At 49.6% G+C, this 23482-nt stretch overlaps 1 protein-coding gene across 12 annotated transcripts in view; it reads left to right on the top strand.

Moving 5' to 3' along the window:
* The window catches only part of MACF1 (microtubule actin crosslinking factor 1), a 333619-nt gene that overhangs the window by 936 nt on the left and 309201 nt on the right, over positions 1 to 23482 (top strand). The window contains exon 1 of one of the 12 annotated variants that reach the window (XM_073902861.1): positions 13087 to 13327. The exons of the other annotated variants lie outside the window; for them this stretch is intronic. Within the exon in view, the coding sequence (XP_073758962.1) occupies positions 13234 to 13327 (94 nt within the window). The 5' untranslated portion in view covers positions 13087 to 13233. Of the gene's footprint in view, positions 1 to 13086; positions 13328 to 23482 lie in introns of those variants that run through there. 12 annotated transcript variants of the gene reach the window in all.

The following is a 23482-nucleotide window of genomic DNA, read 5'->3' as shown; positions in this document are numbered from 1 at the left end:
GTCACCGGCCGGCTGGGTGGCTCTAGGCGAGTCTCTTGTCCTGTCTGCGCCTCACTTTTCTCGGCTTGAGACTGCTTCCCGTGCGGAGCTGCCTTGAGGATGAGATAATGTATGTAAAGCTCTCAGCTCGGTTTCTGGCTCGGGAAAGCGGAGTAGGTCGCGGAGTGCTCCCTCTGCTGCTTCCTCAGAGCTGCTTCCTCCGAGGGCATCCGGAGCCGCCTCCGCGGGCTGTGCTCAGCGTCCGCCGTCCGCCACGGGGCCCGAGTGCAGAGGCAAAGCTAGACAAAGCCGGGCCGGCAGCTAGTTCAGTGACATCACCCGCTTTCATTCCATCACCAAGGCCTGTCCTGCTCTCTCTTTTGTGTCTCTTCCGTAATGCCCCCGGCCCGCCTCCGCTTTGTGCCCCCGGACCTGGACCTTCCAACCTGCATCTCGTGGTTCCCCGGTCCTCTTGCCCCTCCTCTACGTGACTCACAAGAGTATTTTGTTCTAACATGCGAACCTGATCCTGTTTGTTACTCAGCTGCTTGTAAGCCTTCTGTGGCTCTTCCTTGCCTATGGAATAGAGGCCCCTGAAATCAGGCCCCCTCTTGAGCTTCACCTTCTGCTAGCACCCTGCCACATTGAGCTGTACCTTGACCCCTAGAGCTGTGTGTCTTGCAGGCTCAGACCTCCATGCTTTAGCTTTCTTCTCTGCAGGGCACTGGGAAAGTGACCCCTCGTCTGTCCCCAATACCCCCAGCAGTATCCAGAGCTCCCTCCTCCGCTCTCGTATTCATACTTTTCCCTCCCCTGTGTCCCCTCCTACAGTATGGCAGTTATCTCCCAGGGAACCCCTCACTCCCTCACGACTGTTAGCTACGCTGGACCGTGTCTTGCTTATGTGTTTGCCCCCAGCTACTTGCACCGGGCCTTGTGCACGTTGGAGATCAACAAGCCCCGAATGACTGAAGGAGTGCAAGGAGCGTTTAGGGGAGAAAATGTGACCGATTGTGATCCAGGAGCAGGCAGGCAGTGGGCTGTAATGGAATGCTAGGTAGGGAGAGGGTTGTGTGGGCTCAAGTCCCGAGGAGAGGGTTTTAGCAGAAGGTGAACATCCCAAGAGGAGACCTGGCAGGCAGGCTGGAGAGTTTGCACTCCTTTTGTAGGCAATAGGAAGCCCTTGGAGAAAGGTTGTCAGTCCTTCTCAAGACCTTTGGGCCTGTGGCATCAGCCAGTCCGTAGAGTTTCTCAGCTGCCTCTAGGATGCTAGGAGGGCTTTACTTGTCTCCAGCCTTGAGGGGCCCCAACCAAGGGGTCTCAGGACCCACAAAGCTCTCATTTTCCTGAAGGCGGCCTTCTTCTCCCTCCATATGCTCTCTAGCCCCATCCTCCACCACGTGGACATACTTACAGGTCCCTTTGTGATGATTTCCCCTTCCAAGCTGCTCTGAGGGGGCCCCACGGGATGATTTGCCTGCTGTTTAACCTTCTAAGTCTAGAACAGAAGTGGAGTGGACTTGAGAGGGCTTCGGCCCCAGGAAACGTCACTACAGATGCTGCTGGGTCAACTAAGCCGAGGGACGGTGGGCGCTGTGTTGTGTTTCCGCATCCATGCTGATCTTCTCTACCTCCTGATGCTGCCAAATGACAGTCTTGAGGAGGGGGCTGGGCCAGGGAGACTGAAAATGTGGAGACTGTCATGGTTAAAAATAACTCGTGTGCTGCAGTTGGGCGTGTTTCGTTAGCAGCAGAGAAGAGGCGGGACGGCTGCTTCAGGGCCTGGCTGAAATCTTGCTGTGATTTTGGAACGTGGTGGGGGCTCGACCAGGGTTATTTAAAAGGCAGCCTTGGCTTCTGCAGGGACTACTTCCTGTGAGGTGCAGGAAGGGCATGTCTGGAAGACCCTGGGTGCTCTGAGGCTCTCTGAAGTTACAACTTTCATTCTGGGAGGAAATGAAGTCAGTCTGGCCCTGGGAGCCAGCTGTGGCCCATGCAATTTTCTCCTCCTCGTGGGTCTGGGTGTGAAGCCAAGTGGGGGTGTCTGAATCAGTCTCACCAAATGCAGAGACCTCCCTCCTTCCCTGGACCCATTCAGTGTCCTGTGCTTGAGAGGCCTGATGGGGAAGGGGGGCGCTGCTGGTCATACATGTCGGACTGGAGAGGCGTGTCAGGGCTGAGAAACCTGCTGATCTGTCTACAAAGCCCAAACAGGTTCTGGGGGCTTCATGCATGCAGTAACCCGATTCTTCCCAAACTCATCCTTTCCTGCCAGTTTCCCTCTCTCTTCTTGGCCAGCCCTATTCTCAACTCCTTAAGCCTAGCCACATTACAATGGAACGATAGTCCATTAATAAGAAAGCCTGTTTCTGTTGATCAGTGTTTGGGTTTGCATAGAGATTTCACAATAACTGTGAGTTAGGTAGGACACGTCTTAGGATCTGAGGCCCAGAGGATTTAAACAACTTGACAACTTGCCTGTAGTCAATACTCTGGTAGAGACAGATCCTCCAACTCTGGGTACACTGCTATTTCCATTTCCTTAGGCAACGTGTGGCAACCAGGCCAGGCTGAATCTTCTGCAGGTGACAAAATAAAAAGCTGAACTGGTCTCCAGACTCACTGAGAACCCTTCTGATTACTTCTGGGAGAGGTCTCAAGATCCTGGCCTATAAAAAGGCAGAGACAAAGATCTCTGAAATTTTGCCTCTTTGAAGACCTCTGGCTCTCTGTGGTTGGTGACCAGCTTTAGGGATATCCTTACTCATCGGTGGGGGGCAACAAGGAATGGGAGGGACTGGGGAAGGTACTCTAGCAAGGAGCACAACCCCACAGGAGAGGAAAGAAGGTTGTATCTCTTGGGGCTTGTGGGGACCACCCCCCAACCCCGGGAAAAGCTGGGTATAGGACAGAGTGTCACACGGTTGCACACTGTACAATTCTAGAGGACGCCATTCCTACTTTTTGTCGTTGTGGATTTGTATATTTATTATGACAAATTTCCTGCAGATGGCAGTGAAGTGTCTGGAAGAAGGGATCCCCTTTGGGCTGGGGCTGGGCTGGGTGCCGGAGGAATTCACCATCCACCTATATCAGTCGGGTATTCATCCATCTAACCTCACATCTTCAGGACCCTCCCTGTTCTTAGCATTGATATTCAAAGATGGCTGAAGATGTGGTCCCTTCTTCACGGAGCTCGGTCTGGTTGAGAGGATAGCAGGGAAAAAATAATTACATTCCTGCGTGCATTGTGAAAGGGGGGAGGGCACAGGGCTAAGGACTGGCCTCCTAATTAACCCAGTAGAAAGCATCCGTCGGATTTGTTCTTGGGGGCCCCTCAGCAGATGCTGGTGAAATCATCATCTCCAACATCTGCTCCAGTGTGGCCTCCCTCAGGAAGCCTTCTCTGATCCCTCCAGTCAGACAGCAATTGTATCTCTGCCCAGCCCTTGTTTCAGTTGACCTTTTAGACTTCATTGTTTCCGCCACCAGATCTAGAGGTTACTATAGACAGGAGTCCCCATCTTACTCTGCCTGCTGTTGCCCCAGGATCTCACTCTGAGAGCATGGGCTTATTAGAATCTAGAAGCCCAGTGGGAGCCGTGAGGTGCAGCTCCGATGCTGGTTTGCCCTGCTGTCAGAGCTCAGCTCAGCTCAGCTGCTGGAGTCTCTCAAGGGCTTGCCTTTGGGGAGACAGCCCTGAGAGCACATACCTGGTCAGAGGAAGGGGCCTGCATCTCTGCGCCCATGCATCTCTCCTCCGGGATGGAAGCTCTGAGAAGGAGCCTTTTTGCTTGTTCATTCATTCATGGAGACAAGTGGACCTGGAGTCAGAAAACTCCGGCGAATGACTTCACTTCTTAGAGCCTCAGGGTCCTTAGCTGTAAAAGGGAAATGATGGCATCTGCTTTGAATGGTCATTGGAGGAGAGTTGGAACACGTTAGACGACACGGGTTAACATGCCTGTTCCTGCACTTAGCGTGTCATTCCTTGTAAGTTCTCTGGGCCACTAGAAGAGACAGTGGAGTCTCCAGGAAGGCAGCAGTTTCCCAGATGAGCAAGGGAGGGGCTCAGGCCTTTTAATTCCGTCCCTTTCTTTTGTTCACACTAGGGCTTGGTCAGAGGGCAGATGGAAATGGTTTTTTCCTGGCCATGCCGTGTTGGGAAGAAAGGAATGCAGGGGTGGGAAAGGGAGCCCTAAACACCGATTCCACTGGGAACCCTTATTCCAGAGCCACCAGTCTTGCTTGCCCCAGGCTCTTTGACCTTTGCACAGAAGGAGCCTCTTCTTCCTTGCTAGCTTCTCTACTTCTTCCTGGTAGTACCCTCAGGAGTCCCTGATCCTGTCCTGGAGCTTGGTTTCAGTAGCAGGAGAGAGGAGCAGGAGAGTCCCATGAAAGTGGGGCAGAATGAATTGTAGCTACACACCACCAGCTCAGCCCCAGCCCTTTGAAAGTGAATCTGGGTCACAGTAGCTGCAGGGATGGAAAGTGACCACGTGGGCAGAATTTTGTGCAGGCAGCTGAAAAGACAGCCCAACTGTCTTTTCGCTGAGGCTCAGGGCCTTTGTGGGACCCCAGCTGGTGAAGGAAGGTGGTTGCCACATTGCAAGGTGTCGGCTTTGTGCTGTTTGTTTCCCATCATGCCTTTCTAGTGACTTCCCAGGTGACACGGAGACAGGTTTGGAATGGCAGTCTGACTCATGCCTTTCTGTTCTGGAGCAGTTAAGGACTGAGGTTAGGAATGCGGAGGAAGGACTGGTTCATCTGGGGGCTGCGGAAGGCTGTCATTTCTCAGTCCCACGGGGTTAGAGATGACATGGCACCAGAGGAGCAGACTGAGCCTCGGAATCTAGGGCGGCACTTTCTTTTGTTCCAGCAGCCTTCCCCCTGGGAGGAGGTCTGTGAACATATCTGGTAGGGGGAGTATTAATAACCCACCATCACCAAAGTGCTATCCTGAGTCCGGCCAGTTGCCGCGGCTAGGACCTGCGGTGATTTGGCCCTGGGTCTGCCTGTTGCCACCTGTCAGTAGAAGTGGGCCAGCTTCCTGGCTCTGCCTTGACACTCCTGCAGGAGCAGAACTGGTGCACCTGGCTGCAATCTCTGCCTGGACTTAGGGTGCTGCTGCAGAGACGGTCTGGCAGCCCCTGGAACCTGAAAACTGATGATGGGTGGACGTTTCTGTCCTCAGCTGTGTCTCACCCCTACCCCAAGAAGATACCTGGCTTTTGCTTTGTGTCTAGGGGAAGGTTTTGCCTGGAGCCTCAGGGGGTGTGTTTCTGGGCATGCCTTTCCCTCTGCATTCCCTCCTTACTCGTCTCCTCCCTCCCGTGCTCACTCTTCCATTCATTCACTCAAGGGCATGGCTTTGGGAGTCAGCTGCGGTCCCAGTTCCAGTTCCATCACTCGCCAGTTGGGTGAGCCTGGGAACTTACTAACCACTGAGCCTCACTTTCTCAGGGTTAAAATGGGGGAGCAAGAGTGCCACCGTGGGTGGGAGTCTTGTGGGGTGGGTTAAATGAGATAGTGGGAGTGAGGTGCTTGGCCCAATGCCTGCTATGTAATCAGCGCTAGATACACATTAACCATTCTCATGAATATTGTTCATTTGCTCATAAACTTGTTTGCTAATTCGTGCATGTATCGATTCATTCCTTTGCTTATTCATTGATCATGCACTTACTTGTTTACCACATATTTCTAGAGCTGCTTTGTGCTAGGCTCCGACTGGGCTTCAGGACCCAGGTCCCTCCCGTGCAGGCAGCTAGCATGCAGCCTGAGCTGCCACATGGTAAGCCGGAGTTATCTGGAAGTGCCGAGAGGGGAGGCCTTCCTCCTACTTCTGCCCGCTCTGCTAGCTTAGCGCCGTGATAGCATTTGATCTGGGCCTTGGAAAAGAAATAGGACTTTGCCAGGACAACCTGAAGAGAAAGGGCGTATCCCTGTTGCTTGTTTCTCTATTCCTGTTCTCCTCTCTTCGGCCTCAGTAGAAAGGAAAGAAGGGAAATGAAGAGAGAACAGCCGGTAGGAGTTAGGAATTGAAGAAATCAGAGGGTGGCTTGGGGATTTGAACTCTGGACTCAGTCCAGGAACTTAGGAGCTGATGCCAGCCAGGATCCCCTAGTAAATAATAGTTGTAAAAGCTACTGTGCACTGAGTCCAAGATGTGTGCCTATATCATTCAGTCCTCCCAGAATCCTGGGAACTAGTTGCTGCTCTTCCTGCTTTACAGAAGGGAGGTGAAGGAACTTGTCTGAGGTCAGCGGGTAAGCTGCTAGTGGAGCTGGGCTTCCCCATTGCTGAATGGGTATGGCGCCCCCTGGAGCACCCCACGTGCAGTGTGCCCTTTGGAGTTGTTCATTGCTGTGGCTCAGGTTGGCCTAACTCCAAATTCCCCGCGTTCTTCAGAACATTTCAAACATATACTAAAGTTGTGGGAATAGTATAGTGAACCCCCATCACCCAAATTCAAGAATGATCGATTCATGGCCAGTCTTATTTCACTCACGCACCTCACTTCTGCCTCCCCAGTTACAGAGACGGAAGTTCCAGTAATCACATACTCTCACCTCCTTACCCCCCCCGTAGTCAGTATATTGGTTTGTCTGCTCAGTAGTCATATCTGAGCTGGAACCGTCCCACTCAACCCATTTCCCAGAGGCATCATGCAGGATTCTGACTTCTGAATGCCAGGGCCCCGGGCGTCATGTGTCCCTTCCAGTGTTGCTTATCTGATCCTCTGGCCCTTTCCAGCTTGCGGTTCATGCCCTACTCCCAGAACACGCAGAGCTAAGCTCAAGCATTCCTGGCTCTGTGTCTGGAAATTTGATTTCTGAGGATGGTGTCTGTCTGTTTTGCCTAAACCACTTCAAACCTATGGACTCTGGGTTTGAATCAGGACCCTGCCAGTGTGATTAAGGAAGTCCCCTGAAAATGGATTTCGAGGATTCAGTCTTAAGAGACTGAACTTGAGAAGCAATAGGATTGAAGTCTTTAAAATCATAGAGGGAAGGAATTCTGGTCTTGTGAGAGGGGCCTGCGCCCCAGGCCTGCCCTGATGCTGGTGAGCTGTTCCACATGAGCAGCCTTTTGGGATCTGTGCTCAGCTTCCAGGCTGCCTGTCACTGCCCCTTCAGAGCTTTCTGTCCTGAGGTAGTATTGGATGAGGAGATGTTATTTCCTTTTTTTTTTTTTTTAAGATTATATTTTTGAGAGAGAGAGAGAGCGTGCAAGCACGAGTGGAGTGAGAGGCAGAGGGAGAAGCAGTCTCTCCGCTGAGCCAGGAGCCCAGTGCGGGGCTCGATCCCAGACTCCGGGACCATGACCTGAGCCAGAGGCAGACGCTTAACTGATGCCACCCAGGTGCCCCAGGCGAAGTTATTTCAAGTGGAGAGGTTAGCTACAGCTCCTAATTTGGGGAACGTCCCAATTCCCCCAAAGAGTGCAGAGTGCCTACAGCCTTGTTTGGTAGGAACCAAAGAGGCCCTACACAGGATGAATAGGAAGGGAGATTGGGTGTGGTTGATGGAGTGGGGCTTGCATTAGCCTGTTTCCTTCAAGAGAGAGAGAGAAAAAAAAAAACTGGTTATAGTCACAGAAAGCCTGGGAGACCGCAGAGGGGCCAATAGCTTTCCTAGCTCCTGTTGATATGTTCCCAGTGCCAGGTTTGTGCTTAGCAGCTTACAGGCTTTATTTGACCTCATCCTTAAAACAACTTTAGGAGGCAGATATGCCACCATAGATGGAACAGAAACCCAGAGAGTCCCGTAACTTGTTCAAGGTCTCCCAGCCAGTAAAGGACCACGCCAGGGAATGGCACTAGCTCTGCCTAGGGCAACCCACTGCCTCCCCCATTACAGGGAAGGGTAGTTTAATAATAGCTAACATCTGTGCAGCACTTCAAGGTTCACAGAGTGCCTTAACTCCCATTATCTCCACTGTGCCTCAGGAAGCCCCCGGCGGGTGAGGCATTCCACGCCCCTTCGGGACAGCTGCCTATCAGGGGTCCAGCTTCTGCTCATTTCCCCCAGTAAGGATTGGAGATTCTTTGGCATTGGCTCTGACAAGCCAGGGGAGAAGGCCTAGGGAGAGGCTGAGGTGGAGAGACTTGGCCAGTTGCTATGGTAACCCAGATGGCTGAGTAACCATTTTGAGGGTTGCTATGGTGACGGGCTGCCTGTGGCAGGGATCTTGTCTTCCTGGGTGGCTGGCACCATCCAGACCTCTTAAATTAGCGACGTTGCACTTTCGGAACAGAAGAGGGCAGCATGATTGTGGGCAAAGGTTTCCTACCCCATAGTGGACTGGGGAACTGGAGGCAAAGCTTAGTTAAGTGTTTCCAGGGCCTGGGAGGAAAGGGAGTTTTGGCTGAAGCTGGAAAGGCTGATGGGGCTGGGCCTGGAGGCAGGTGTCCTGAGACTAGAACTGGATGATATTCTTCCAAGATCTAGCTGAAGGATAGGGCTTGGGGCAGCCCCTTCAGTGTCTGGTTCCAGCGACTACCGAGGAATGTAAAAGGCACAGGAGACAGCTTTACCCCTGCAAGGAGGAACAGAGCGCATGCGCACGCTCGCACGCACACGCACGCACACACTACTAGCAAAGAATTTATTTATAAAGCATTCATTAACACATGTAAAATAATGCAGCAGTAGGAGCCAAGCTGAAGAAGTGCTGGGAGTAAACCTTCTAGAGGTTGGAGGAGGAGCACTAGCAGAAGGAGAATTTTTCACTTTCTTCTTTCTTCTCTGCACCTGAAGCCCTTGGCCACTGAGTGGACACTAAATTGGATTCTCAAATGTCTTGAATCACAGATCCAGCCCACATCCTCCACCCCCACATGTCTTCAGTTGAGACATCTATGACTTCAGCAAATATTTCGTGAACCTCTACTAGATGCAAAGCATTGTGTTAGGTCCTAAGATGAGGGAAGATGAAAGAGATGTGTCTGCCTCAAAGAACTTCTGAACCAGGACGTTAAGGAGGCAGTGATGCAAACACCCACAATACATGTGGCTGGAGCCCCGGGAATGAGAGAAAGAAAATGTGGCTGGGATTTTGAGAAGAGTCTCTTCTACCTGGGTTGATTAAAAATAACTTCACGTCTTTTGGGGTGAGCTCTCAAGATGGGTAGTATTTCATTAGGTGAAGTTGGGGAGTAGAGGACATTCCAGGCAAAGGCTCAGAGTTTGATTATGGGGAAGACGCGGCACACGAGGGTATCATGGGAGTTCAGCTTCTAAAGGAAAGTAGATGTCAAAATATGGAGGACTTTAGGGGCACCTGGGTGGCTCAGTTGGTTAAGTGACTGCTTTCGGCTCAGGTCATGACCCCAGGGTCCTGCGATGGAGCCCCGCATGGGGCTCCCTGCTCCGCAGGAGGCCTGCTTCTCCCTCTCCCACTCCCCCTGCTTGTGTTCCCTCTCACGCTGTCTCTCTCTCTCTCTCTCTCTCTGTTAATTAAATAAATAAATAAAATCTTAAAAAAATATGGAGGACTTTGAATGCCAGGCACAGATAAGGGATACTGTGAGAGACAAGCATCACAGATAGGGATACTGTGAGAGACAAGCATATTCTCTTAAATACTCTGGTCTTCTAGCTAGTCAGAAGCCACAGGCAGCTGAGTATTTTAGGATCATCTGGTCCACTCATTCATCCACTGAATCAAAATTTTAAACAAATATTTGATGAGTGCCCTGCAGGTGCCCGGTCATTTGCTAGATGCAGGTCCTGTGGTGAACAAGGCAGACAACAGCCCCAGTCCTCAGGGAGCTAATGGTTTAGTAAGGATGAAAGACATGGAACTGATAGGTTCAAGTGTGATGGATATTACCAAAGGGGAGTAGAGGGGGAGGGAGAATCTACTAATCCGGGGGATCAAGGCAGGCTTCTCTGCAGGAGTTTCAGCAGAGGTGTGAGTAGGAAAGAGCCAGGCCAAAAGAGGAGAGCAGTGAACGGTAACAGCCTGGGAGAAGAGCAGGTGGGGAGGCCCTGAGACGAGAGAGCACATGTTTGAGAAGCTGAAAGAAGTTGAAAGAGGCTGGACCTTAGAGAGAGGGGCCCTTGCTGAGCCTTAAGTGGGGGAGGACACGGAGGAAAAAAATAAGGCTTTATTTACTTGTATTACCCTTTCTTCCCACTAGATGTCCTTCTGAGTACATCCTGCGTCCTTCGGATTCCCCATTGCAGCCTCCTTAGAAATGCAACAGCAGTCTCGCCGTCAGGAGCAAAGGAAAATCATAGACCAAAAGGAGAAAGCCTCAGAGCTGTCCTGATTGTGGGGTCTGGCTATAAATTTAGACTGTTGCTTGGAAAAAACCAGAAACCTCCCCTTCATAGTCTTCCTTCTCCCCCCGCCCCAGCAGCTGCTTTGTTCCTCTATCCTTATAAAATTTTCTCTGTTTAAAACAGAAACATCAGCCAAACATGTGGACTTCCCCTTTTCCATTCATTAGAAGAATTCATTACTTCAAAATCTCATGGGAGCATTTAAATGCAAATCTTGTCAAGAAAGCTACTTGAGTCTGAGAAGCCCTCCAGCCACAACCCAAACCAGAACTTTCTTCCTTGATTACCATGTTTCTTAAGAGGAATCTCAACCTCTTGCCCTCTCCCCCCCTAAGTCCCCCAAGCCTTCAACAAAGTCTGATTCCCAGAACAGACTCTCTTTCCCTTCTTGCCCCTGTCTTTCTTCACTTTTGGCAAGCCTCGGTCACAATTCTTGAGGAACCTGCTTACAAAGTGGCACACGTAGCAGTCCCAGGAGGGGATGGCGGGACTTTTCTATTTACTGTAATGACAGTGAGCCAGATGTCTGGGGGTGAGGGTGGAGGTGTGTGCATGTGTATTTGTGTCTGGGTCTTCTTAGCTGTACTGGAATAAAATAATATAGGAAACGCAGATGACTCAGCACGGATATAGTCAAGGTCCCCAGCGTTAGCATTTCTATATTTTCTGCTGTTTACAAAAAATGTGCTTATGCCATCAATCTCCAACTCCTTCACCCTGCATTTTCTACTAAGTCTCTTATTTGAAAAATAATAAACCTCTAGTTTATTCTCCTTCTTTTCTTAAACTGAGCTTACTAGCAGCTGACACTAAACTGTGGTCTAGCTTTTTTTTTTTTTTTTTAAAGATTTTATTTACTTATTCGAGAGAGAGAGAATGAGAGATAGAGAGCATGAGAGGGAAGAGGGTCAGAGGGAGAAGCAGACTCCCGGCCGAGCAGGGAGCCCGATGTGGGACTCGATCCCGGGACTCCAGGATCATGACCTGAGCCGAAGGCAGTCGCTTAACCAACTGAGCCACCCAGGCGCCCTGGTCTAGCTTTTTTTTAAGCACAGAGGATTAAACTGGAAGGAAATGATTCTTTGTCCAAAGACCCTCTCTGTCTGCCCTCTTTTAGGCCCTTCCCTATATGATTTCCATGCCTAGAACTTGGGCAGGCCCGCAGAACTTCATGGTTGGAGAAGGATATGATGAATGACTTGCTCACCCGATTTTTGATCATGGTATGATATGGAAACAACCAGTGCGCACCTATTAGTGAAAAGCATCATCTCTTATTATTAATGTGCTGAGCATCGACCAAGTACTTGGCAATACTCATAGTCTATAAAGAGGCAGGCCTTGCCCCAGGGGGAAGAAGCTCCTCTTTAAAAACCTTGAGAATAGGAACTGAAATGGAAACCGAAGTCCCAATTTTGCCTGCTCTATGTCTCACGAATTCTTTTTCTTACTTGCTAATATGCTGCTATTGTGAGATCAGCCAGCTTAACTTTTTACCCACAACCATCTCCCCACCCCCTGAAAAATCAAGTTAACAGACTTGATGAGGCCCTGGAGGATAATGGCTGGATGAGGGGAGATGGGGGGCAAAAAGATCACCTGCATTTACCCGAGCTGCTCATTCACAACTCTGGGCCCCCAGTGCGGTCTGGGATTATTGGGACTGAAGGATACACGGGTGAATGGAGGATCAGATGATATTGGGAACTCCCTTTCTCAAAATGGTTCCCAGTAAATCCCTACCTGTATTTACCAGTTTCCTTCCTCCACTTTCCTTTCCCCTGACAGAGAATACTGGGCTTCTTTTTTTCATCACGGACCAGTAGGCTCCAGGATCCCTTTCTTTGTTCCATAACAGGTCCCCACATTTCTCCCTTCTGATCTAAGTCTCTCTGTTCTGATGGCTGTCACAGCGCCATAATCCTGTTGGGTCTTTCCCCCTGTAGATTTATGTCCTACTGTCTCTCTCACTCACCCCGCCGTGCGGTCAGAATCCCGTTTTCATTCCAACCCCCCCCTCCCCCCCGTTGTCATTGCTCAGCTTCGGGCTCCTCATCCTTGGCCTGGTTTTACTTCATGGTGCTTGGCGTGCCCTCTCATTTCAAGTTCAGTTTCTTCCCTTTCTAGAAAACCCTTTGTTTCTGGGATTCCGTGTGGCCTCGGTGTGGCCTTCGGCCTCGCACTGCGGCCCTGTCCGGATCCGGCCCCTGTCCTCACTCTGACCGTGTCTAGCCCGGGGTCTACCTAGGTCTTTCGCTCTCTCCCTTCCTCTCAGTTCCTCTAGGCCCTTCTCTAGCAGCTCCACAGGCCCGGCTCGGTTTCGGCCAGCCAGGGGGCTCCCTCCTTTGTCCCAGCGGCGGGTGCAGGTCAGCGCGGAGCCGGGTGCCCGCCCGCCCTGTGGCGTCGGCCCGGTGGTCTCCCCGCCGCTGCGGCCCGCCCAGCCCTTCATTCGCACGCGCGTGGGGCCTTGGACCCCGCGGCCCCCGCCTCCCTCAGCCCGCGCCCCCGGCCCGGCGGGCGGTGGTCCGCAGCCCGCCGGGCCTCGCGTGGGCACACGGGGGGCCGGGCCGCGCGGGGCGGCCGAGGCGGCGGGAGAGGGGCGGGAACGGGCCGGGCCTGGCGCTCCTGACAGGAGGAGTCGCCGCCGCCGCCGCCGCCGCCGCCGCGCCGGGGCGGGCTTAGGGAGGAGCGGAGCGAGGGGTGGGGAGGCGGAAACGCGAGCCGGGAGCGGCGGAGCGCGAGCGGCCGGGTGCGGGCGGGCAGAGGAGCGGAGCGCGACTGCCAGGCCGGGCGAGGCGGGTGAGGAGCGGACAGCGGAAAGCGGACAGCCGGGGCGCCGCCGCCGCCGCCGCCGCCGCCCCCGAGCCGCACAAAGGGCCGAGGCTGGGGCCGCCGCCGCCTCAGCGCGCGGGCCTGGAGCCGGCGCCCCCCGGGGCCCGGGGAGAGCGCGGCGCGGGCGGCCATGGCCGGCTACGTGCCGGGTCAGCAGCCGGCCAACCGCAGCCAGGAGAAGGAGTTCGTGCAGGCGTACGAGGATGTGCTGGAGCGCTACAAAGGTGCGACGGGCGGCGCGGCGGGGGCCGGGGGCTCGCTGGGGACCCCGCGGGCCGGGCGGCCCAGCGGGGTGGCGCCCACCCCGGCGTCGGGGCTGGCCCGGGACCTGCTCTTTCTCGGGCCGGCTTATTTGCGGAGTTGAGATAAGCCTGCGGGAGACGGCGCTTTCCCCAGCACTGGTTACATTAGCCGCCCTATTATCTGGAAGGAGGCGAGCCCGGGCGCTGCCTCCGGAGCCCCGGCGCCGTGGGGAGTTGCCGGGGAGGAGGAGGAGGAGGAGGAGGAGGAGGAGGAGTCGGAGGAGTCGGAGTCGGGCGCGAGGAGGCTCCCTGTCCGCTCCGGGTGTCCGGCTCCCCTCGCCGAGGCTCGGGCGGCGGCGAGCCCGCCCGGGGGCCCTCGCCCCCCTTTGTCTCCCTCAGTCTCCGCTCCGTCGCGTGGCGGCCGGGGTCGGTGAGTGTGCACTTTTGGGGGTGAGGCCTCCTCCCCGCCCAGCCCCGGGGGCTTCGAGCCGGTGGAAGCGGGGGTCTGCAGCTCCTCTCCCTCCCACCGAAAGGCTTGCGGTCGACTCGGGTTGCAGCCCAGAGGCGCTCTGGCTGAGCAGTCCCGCACTCCAGTGCCTCCTGCAAGGCCTGGGTGTCCGCGAGAAAGTTTTGACAGGCGGAGGGTCTGCGGACCGCGGCTCCCCAACGTGTCCCCGGCTGCCCGAGGTGCCCTTCGCGCTCGAGGCTGGGGTTCGCGGCCCCGGGAGCCCCTGCTCTGATCTTGAACATCCAGGCCTGGGCTTTGCTTTGTGTGGCAGTTGAGCTTTCCAGGCAGGGAGATTTCCCCCAGAAACTCCAGAGGCAGCACTTTCTCCTATTTTATTCAGCGGCGCTCTTGTGACTGGGCCTCTAGTTTCTTTTCATGGGAAGGAGAGGAAACTTCAGCCCTTATGCCTGAGTCCAGCATACTTGTTTACGACACCTACCCAGTGAGGGGAAACTAATGCAGAAGCTGTAAAACGCTCCCTCTTTTTTTTTTTTTTTTTCCCCCTTGTGGCATTAGAGTTCTCCTCGGGAATGCAGCAGGAGAGAGAGAAATGAAATACTAAAAGGGACCTGCTGAGGAGATCTGCTCGTTCCCTTCTGCATCAGCTCCTGTGAACTGTCCAGGTTTCCCTGCCTGCAGCAAGTGTTCTGTCAACCCACTGTGGTCTTTCTTTTAAGAAATGTAGGTTCATTTCAGAGCACAAAGAGGTTAGATTGTGCTGCTGAACTTCATTGAAAAAAATGCTGCTAAGTGAATGGTGGGTTCCCTTAAGTTTCCTTGCAGGCTTTTGAGCAACACTGCACTCTTCAGAGGGAGGACACTCTGCGCTTGTCTTGGGCTGTGACAGCTTTAACAACTAGCAGAATTGTAACACAAATAGGTGAAGAAATCTCAGCATCTCACTGCATCATGTTGCTGGTGGCCTCCAGCTGAAAGGAAGTTGAATTCCTAAAAAATGAAAGGAGGAAAGAAGGGGGAAGTAGGGCTGGTTCCAGGAGAGGCCTCTTGTGCTCAGTCCTTTTCGCTGGCTCACTTAGTTCGGTTTCCTCTGAAAGACTGTGATCAGGTGTATAGGAATTTGATCCTTTTCAGGCACAGATCTCTTTCTTGGGAGGAATGAGTTGAAAATGATTGGCCAAAATAAATTAACTTGAGCTGTTTGAATTGTGCAGGCTGCTCTATGATAGGTGCAGAAGAATTTCTCATTACACACCACTCCCCCCCCCCCACACCATTCTCACTGGGAAGTCAGGGTGGATTAGGATCCAGGCCTTTGTTACTTTGCTGTATGGAATTCTTGCATTTTCCAGACTTAGAAATCCCCTTGCTGCCTTTATAGGAGAACTCTTTGCCTAAGCTGGAATCAATAGAGTGAGCAGGGGTGTAGTTTGTGAGAACAAAGACAGGAATTAGTTTTGGAGAGACTTGGGGAAATAGATATTGATGATGTTGGGGTGCTTGACTCTCATTGGTTAGCCACCAGATTACTTGGATCTCTCTCTCTCTCTGCTGCTGTTAATTTGTAGTCACCTCATTCTACAAATGAAACAGGATTTTTGTATTCAGAAGGAGAGCTAAAGTTTTCAGCTGCATAAACTGTCCCTGGAAGGGGCAGAGGCTAGAAGGGAAGTGATGCATTTGCATTGTGAAGGGAGTAGAACAGTATGTATTGCAGCTGTATTAGGAATGGTTGTCAGGCATGGATTTTCCATAATTGTGCCTGGCAACCATTTCCCTGTGTGTTGGTAGTAAGCATGGTTTTGGCAGGATTAGATGATTCAGCATGGACATAAACACTCTGTCTCATTTCCTAAATATCCCAAAGGCTCTTTCAAAGCCTGGCTGTCCAGCAAACAGGAGGTATTAGCTATTAACTTTCTATCCTAACATTTCAGAGTGGGTAGCAACCAGCAGAGCCAGGATATGTTCTTTCAGTTCTCCAACAAACAATTATTAAATATCTGTTACAAGTAACACCGTTAGGCACTGGGGATGCCAGAATAATGAATGAGATCTGGTTCCTGCCCTTGGTTATTCACATCTAGCAAAGGAAAGACCTATGCAGACAAATAATTATGATCCTGTAGTGCTAGAACAGAGGTATATATAAAGGGCTGTGGAAGCAAGAGGAGGGATGAGTATTTCCACTTGCGGTTCATTGGGAGATTTGACAAAGGAGGTGACCCTTGAGTGGGCCTTTAGGGATGAATGGAATTTAGTCAGATGGTGGAGGGTGGGGAGAAGACAGGAATAAATACGGCAGGCAAAGATTTGAAGGTAAAAGTGAATGGAGGGGTTTGAGGAACAGAATGTGAGTAGTTGGGTATGACTAAAGGGCAAGAGTTTTGGGAGCAGATGATACTGTAAAGGATCAGAGTCCAATTTGTAAAGTTTTAGTTAAAAAAAAAACAACGAGTATGTCAATTTTATTAATTCATGGTAGAGGACATACCTGTCTAGTGATTGGAATACTTACGTTGCTGTCTGGGGCACCCTTTTCCTTGTACCATAGTGATTATGAAGCTAGTAATCAGATGGTTGCTTGGTACTCATGGAAACAAAGAAAAGAGACATGCATTGTTTTGAGGAATATTTCATCCAGATGATTTGGGCCAGTTGCATAGTTTTCCTTTCAATAGATTGAGGTCCTTGTGAACACCAAAGCAAGCTAGGAAGAACAGTCAGAGAGGTAGGAGAACCAGGATCTGATTCTTCTCCTGGAGTAGGGACAAACTCTATGGAAGCAGCAGTCCACATATGGGCATAGTTTTTGGTTTTAGAGAAGTTTTAAAAAGAAATACAATCCGGGTTCCTGGTGGTTGGTTAAGCAGAAGGGTAATATGTAAGTTGTTTTGTGAGGAATTAGACTTTGTCTTTTCACAAAGCCCAAAAGACTAGAGTCTTTACGTGCCAGCCTCAACTAGGAATAAAAAAACAGTCACATTTCAACTTTGGTAACATGGACTATCTGGTACTTAAAAACTTTGGAGTTCTCACTAGGTGCCATGAAGCTAGTTATGACCGATACTTGTTTATTTTATCACAAAAAAGAATTTACAGAACTTACTATACAGAGGGAGTGAAGGGTCTGCATATTATTTAACATTCAAAACTAGCAAGGCAGCATAATATAGAAGAGATGAGGTTTTAATTTCTTTAGTCTTGTGCTCCAGTCCTAGTTCTGCCATTTAACATCTCCTTTGGGTTTCACATGTGTTAAAATGGGAATGATAATACTAATTCCTTGGGATTCATGAGAATCCAAATGAGCTACTGGCACATACTAGGCCATTCATGTTTAGAAAAATGTAGATAATACTTTATTTTTTACAAGGTAGTTCCATATTTATTATCTTACTCGATCTTTATAATATTTTGTAAGGAAGGTATTATACACATGGATACATTTAGGCATGGAGACTTAAATTATTGTCCAAGAGCCAGGATCCCAGATTTCTAGATGAAGGCTTCACATTGTATCACAGAAGGAAGTCTTAAAATCAGAGCAGTGACCTGGGTTAAGTGAGATAATTGTGAAAATACTTTAATTGTTAATATTGTTATTAGTTTTTAGCCTCTGAACTATACTCCCACCCCTTATGTGGCATACATTTCCAGATCTCTGAACTGTGGAGAATTTCTTTTCCTTTCCTTTTATTATGGGAGAAGTTTCATGGTATGTAAATTACTTTGACATTTAAAAAAATTTTTTTTATTTTAGTAGGCTCCACGCCTAGCAGGGAGCCCATCTTGGGGCTTGAACTCACGACCCTGAGATCAAGACCTGAGCGGAGATCAAGAGTCAGACGTTTAACCCACTGAGTCACCGTGAGGCACTCCCCTTCCCCGAATTTTTTTAAGTAATCTCTATACCCAAGGTGGGACTCGAACTCAGGAGCCTGAGATCAAGAGTCCATGGACTGAGCCGGCCAAGCAACCCCCAAAAACAATGTAATACGTGGGGTACCTGGCTGGCTCAGTTGGTTGAGCATCTGCCTTTGGCTCGGGTCGTGATCCCAGGGTCCTGGTATCGAGCCCCGAGTTTGGGCTCCCTGCTCAGCAGGGAGTCTGCTTCTCCCTCTCTCTCCCTCTGCCGCTCCCCCTACTTGTGCTCGCTCCTGCTCTCTCTCTCTGTCAAGTAAATAAATAAAAATCTTTAAAAAAAAAATAATGCAAAGTGATAAAGTTTTGTTAACACAGTGGTTAAAAAATATAGGCCGAGGCTTTGGTATTGTTTAACTAAGTGACTCTCTGAAGCAACCTCTTGGTTAAATGTAAACTCAGTTTTTAAGTTCCTTTTTAGAGCACAGCCCTTGAATTGGAGTGGATAGCTTCTAGACAGAACAATAGAATAATTGCTGCTTCTGGACATGGACACTGTTAATTCAGAAAGTGAGTCAAGTCCGTCTGCTGGGAAATCACAAACTTTGGCCACATTCATGCTGTTGAACTCATAAAATGTGTGCATGTGCTAACAGTGCTTATGGGAGCTACTGCTTTCATCTTGGGCTTGCTTGGCAAGTGACATAGTACACGCCAGGGAAATTCATCCTCTGAGGCCTAATTATCCTGGTATTTTTCAGTGCCAATTTCAGGTTTTGGAGATGATGGTAGAAAGAAAGCTGTTCAGAGTGCACATTCCAAGATCAAAGGTCACAAGTAAACAATTGTGGGTTGCAAAATGAACTTGTAGCATTTTTCTCAGTGGTCTTGAAAACACCCAGGCCCTCCTTTTACTAAATAAGGTTGGCCCTCTAGCTTCTGGTAATTATATGTTGAGCCATGTTGTGATGGGGTTATATGGTGTACTAAAGCTCCTGCTTTTGCTCTCCATGGTTGTTTGTTTGTTTGTTTAGATTTTATTTATTTTAGGGAGAGCTAGAGAGAGAACACACAAGTGGGGGGAGGGGCAGAGGGAGAGGGAAAGAATCCCAAGGAGACTACGTGTAGAGTATGGAGCCCAATGCAGGGCTGGATCCCACAACCCTGGGGTCATGACCCGAACTGAAATCAAGAGTCGGTCACTCAACCGACCAAACCACCCAGGCACCCCACTCTTCATGGTTTTGATTGGAGTTTAAGCCTCTGTTGTCTTGCTTCTACTGGGGGCATTTGCTCATTTCTGGTCTGGAGGAGCCCTTTCAGGCTTTATTGGCTTGGTGTGTAGTATCTAAGAATGTTTTTTCAACTTTTTTGGGGGGGTTACTTTTTTTTTTTTTTTTAAAGATTTACTTATTTTTTTGAGAGAGAGAAAGCACAAGTGGGAGGGGCAGAGGGGGAGAGAGAGAGAGAGAGAGAGAGAGAGAGAGAGAGAGAGAGACTTCAGCAAACTCCATGCTGAGTATGGAGCCCAACTCGGCTTGATCTCACGACCCTGAGATCACCACCTGAGCCAAAACCAAGAGTTGGATGCTCAGCCAGGTGCCCCATTTTTGGTTACTTCTAATAAAATATTATTTTTCCTTCCAGAATGTCTCAGTTCCTGGAATAAATTACAATGAATCACTGATTCTTTATCTCTAGCTTTCAGGGCCTTTCATTGTTTGACTTATTCTATATACCTAACTGTATCAACTGTTCTTGTCCAACAGAGCTCTCTGCTCCATTTGGACAGATCTTAGTATTTCTTCTCCCTAGGTCTTCATATCTGCCCCTCTGCCTTTATGTTCTCTCTTCCTGGAATGCCCTCTGCCTTCCTCTCTGATTATTCAAATCTTATCTTTTTTTAAAAAGAATTAAAGCTAAGTGTGGGACCTTTGTGCTCTATGCAGCTTTCTCCCCTTCCTCTTTCAGAAATTAATCTCTCCTTCCTTCTTTTTTTTTTTTTAAGATTTTATTTGAGAGAGAGTGAGAGAACGAGCAGGGAGGAAGGCCAGAGGGGGGTAGAGAGAGAGAGAGAGAAAAGCAGACTTCCCACTGAGCAGGGAGCCTGACACAGGATTGATCCCAGGACCTGGAGATCATGACCTGAGCCGAAGGCAGATGCTTAACCCACTGAGCCACCCAGGCCCCCCTCTCCTTCCTTATTCTTATGGTGTCTGCCTCACAGTCTCTTACGTCTATTCTGTTTTGTATTATTTTTGCATTGCCTCATGTCTGTTAGAATTGTTTCCCTAATGAAGTTGTTTTTTTTTTTTAATATTCATTTATTTGACAGAGAGACAGTGAGAGAGGGAACACAAGCAGGGGGAGTGGGAGAGGGAGAAGCAGGCTTCCTGCTGAGCAGGGAGCCTGATGTGGGGCTCGATCCCACATCGACCTGAGCCGAAGGCAGATGCTTAATGACTGAGCCACCCAGGTGCCCCTCCCTAATGAAGTTTTATGCTCTTAAGGCGCAGGGACTTTTTATACTTCTTTTGTATGTGGTTGATTGGCAGGGAGTTAGTTTCTCTCAAGAGAGAAGGGGTGAGCATATGAACCCTTTCAAGTCATATTTTAAAATAATTTTTTTCAATTATGTTTAATGTGGAAAATTGTAAAAAATACAGGAAGGTATATAGAGTTTTAGATAGTGTGTGTGTGTGTGTGTGTGTGTGTGTGTGTGTGTGTGTGTGTGGTGTGTTTAGGGGGAGAGTGGAAAGGCAGGCCGGCCAACAGATAGATGTGCTCTGCCCGGGGAGAATGCAGTGCTCAAGGATAGGCCCTTTTTGGCCATCTGGGGATCTGATACCCTCAGCTTGCTGTGGCTCCATAAATTTGTGTGACAGTGTTAAGTCTATTCTCATTGGGCACAAGCATTTATTTTTCTTTCTCTGTTCAGAATTTGCTTTCTTCTGCATAACCATTTGTCAGTCATCTGGGATGTGCCAGTGATCAGGGATGGTTTGGGTTGTTGCCTAGGACAAGTTAATTAATTGGTCAGTCAGTATCCTTCTTTTGGGCAAGGGCTTTGCCAGCTGTACTACTGGATTCCCTCTTACCATAGCGAATTTCTATTGTGAATTTTGTTCAGAAAGGTAAACACAATTCCTTTGTGTCAATGAAAAGAATGAGCTTTGTTGAAGTGTCTTGGAGTGCAGATGGTTTCAACTCGCAGGAGCATGTTGGATTGAGACATATAGGAAGGGTTTGTTTTTTTGTTTTTGTTTTTTGGCTGTACTTTTTGGTTAGTCAGCAACAGTAAATAAGCTCATATTGTACTGCATTCTGCTAGCCTATAAGCAGATACTGTGGTGGAGAAAGTGGTAGTGGGGAGTTGGGGGGCTACTGAGAAACATTAAAAGAATGATATCAGGATTAGGGGTGGAGGGAGAGAAGGTCCTGAATGTTAATATGAGGAACCAGTATAAAATGGATAGGATTAACGTAGTAGGTGTGTAAATGGTGGATGAGAGTGGAGCTTTATTCTCTAGGAGGCCAATGTTGTAATTGTGTCATGAGGTTGGATTAAGGGATGTTAAAGAGGAGAGGTGTGTATTTGACAGACATTTGGGGCACTTAAGGGACTTAAGTTTTAGATACTAACATCGATTACTCTTTTTTAGGAGATTTTGCCTTGAGAAAAAGAATTAACTACCCCGTATGCCAGGGCTATTCCAAAGTAGTCCTCTTTCTTCTTGTATAAAAATCTTTTTTTTTTTTTATAAAGATTTTATTTATGGGGCGCCTGGGTGGCTCAGTTGGTTGAGCGGCTGCCTTCGGCTCAGGTCATGATCCTGGAGTCCCGGGATCGAGTCCTGCATCGGGCTCCCTGCTCAGCGGGGAGTCTGCATCTCCCTCTGATCCTCCCCCCTCTCATGTGCTCTCTCTCTCTCTCATTCTTTCTCTCAAATAAATAAATAAAAAAAAATCTTTAAAAAAAAGATTTTATTTATTTGACAGAGAGACACAGCAAGAGAAGGAACACAAGCAGGGGGAATGGGAGAGGGAGAAGCAGGCTTCCCGCGGAGCAGGGAGCCCGATGTGTGGCTCGATCCCAGGACCCTGAGAACATGACCTGAGCCAAAGGCAGACGCTTAACGCGACTGAACCAGCCACCCAGGCGCCCCTGTATAAAAATCTTCTTTTGAAGATTTTGCTCCATTCTGAACCTGTTAGATAGGGCTGTGCATTTGGGCCTATGACTCAAGGTTGTATTTCTGAGGCTTCTCATTTATTTATTTATTTTTTAAGATTTATTTACTTAGAGAGTGTGCGTGAGCGGGGGGATGGGCAGAGGGAGAGAGAGAGAATCCTTAAGCAGACTCCCCGCTGAGTGCAGAGCTAGTTCTGGGCTCGATCTCACGACCCTGAGATCTTGACCTGAGCTGAACTCAAGAGTCGGACGCTTAACTGACTGAGCCACCCAGGTGCCCCTGAATCTTCTCATTTAAATCAACAATGCCAAATGCCCCAGAACACCTATTTTACCCATTCTCTGGACAGGCTTCATTATATGTTTCCAGGAATACCTGCCAAGAATTGCATAAGAAATCCTCTTAAATCTCTTCTAAAATCTTGAACTAATCTCCTAGGGTGTCAGGGGGCTTGTTTGGAGGATCCATTCATTCATTTAATTAACAAACATTTATTGAATGTCTTCTCTGAACCAGGCAGTAGGCACAGTGCTGAAGTAACAAAGATTTTGCCCTTGCATCTCTATGATCTTACATTTAATGAGGAAAACATATTGGTAAACAGTTACCATCCATTGTAGGGAGTGCTATCAGAGATAGATGGTGGTGCTGTGGAAGTGAAGAGGAGTAGCCACTATGGCCAGGGTGGAAAAGGGTCAGGGAAGGCATCCAATAGGACATGACTGAGCTGTCACCTAAGAGATTTGGGACTTGGGGCCAAAAGGTCAGGTAAAGGGCATTCTGGGCAGCATGAACCATGAACAGACGCGAGTGGATGAGAGAGCTTGAGGAGGGAATATGGGGTATTGGTAAGGTCGGAGTGTAGGATGTGAGGGAAGGAAAAGTGAGACTAGGTGGGAGAAGTGTGCGGGCTTCAAGTGTTGAGTGGCTTTGTATGTCATACTGTAGACAGTTTGGACTTGAACCTACGGGCTTTTGGGAGCCATTGAAGAATTTGGGGCAAGGAAGGCTATGATTGGATTTATGTTTTAGAAATATTTTCCCTCTGGCAGCAATGTGGGGAAGGATTGCAGAGGGGCAAGACCAGTGACAGACCAGGCTGTTACAGTAATTTAGGCAGGGAGTGATTCGAGTTTAAGGTTGTGCAAGTAGTAATGTAGCCAAGTGGGCAAATCAAGAAACCTGGTTAAGGGGTAAAATCCATGTGTTTTGATGACTAATTGAATGTGGTATATGAGGGGAGAGGGGAGCACCTAGGATGACTTGCAGGTTTCTGGCTTGGGGTTCTGTGTGGGTGGGTGATATCATTAACTAAAAGAGGGAGTCTAAGAGGAGGAAGGTTATTTGCGGTGGCTTGGTGGCAGTGCTGGTGCAAGGAAAGATACTGAGTTTGTTTTGGTTGCATTGAGGTCGAGGTTTCTTTGGGGTGCTGGGCAGAGGTGTCCAGCAGGTAGGTGGCTGTGTAGAGAGTATGGCGCTCAGGAGAGCTATAGATGAGGCCGTCGTCGGCGGATAGAATCACAGGAGTGGACAAGGAGATCGATGGGAGCGTGTGTACCGTAAGAAGAGGTTTGAGACAAAAAAACGGGACCTCCAAGGGGGGAGGGGTGGCCT

The sequence above is a fragment of the Callorhinus ursinus genome, unplaced genomic scaffold, assembly GCF_003265705.2.
Source record: "Callorhinus ursinus isolate GAN/ISIS: 27379988/994484 unplaced genomic scaffold, GSC_fseal_2.0 scaffold18, whole genome shotgun sequence".
NCBI classification, from domain to species: Eukaryota; Metazoa; Chordata; class Mammalia; order Carnivora; family Otariidae; genus Callorhinus; species Callorhinus ursinus.
The sequence above is the reverse complement of the archived record's forward strand: the minus strand, read 5'-3'. Positions and strand labels throughout refer to the sequence as shown.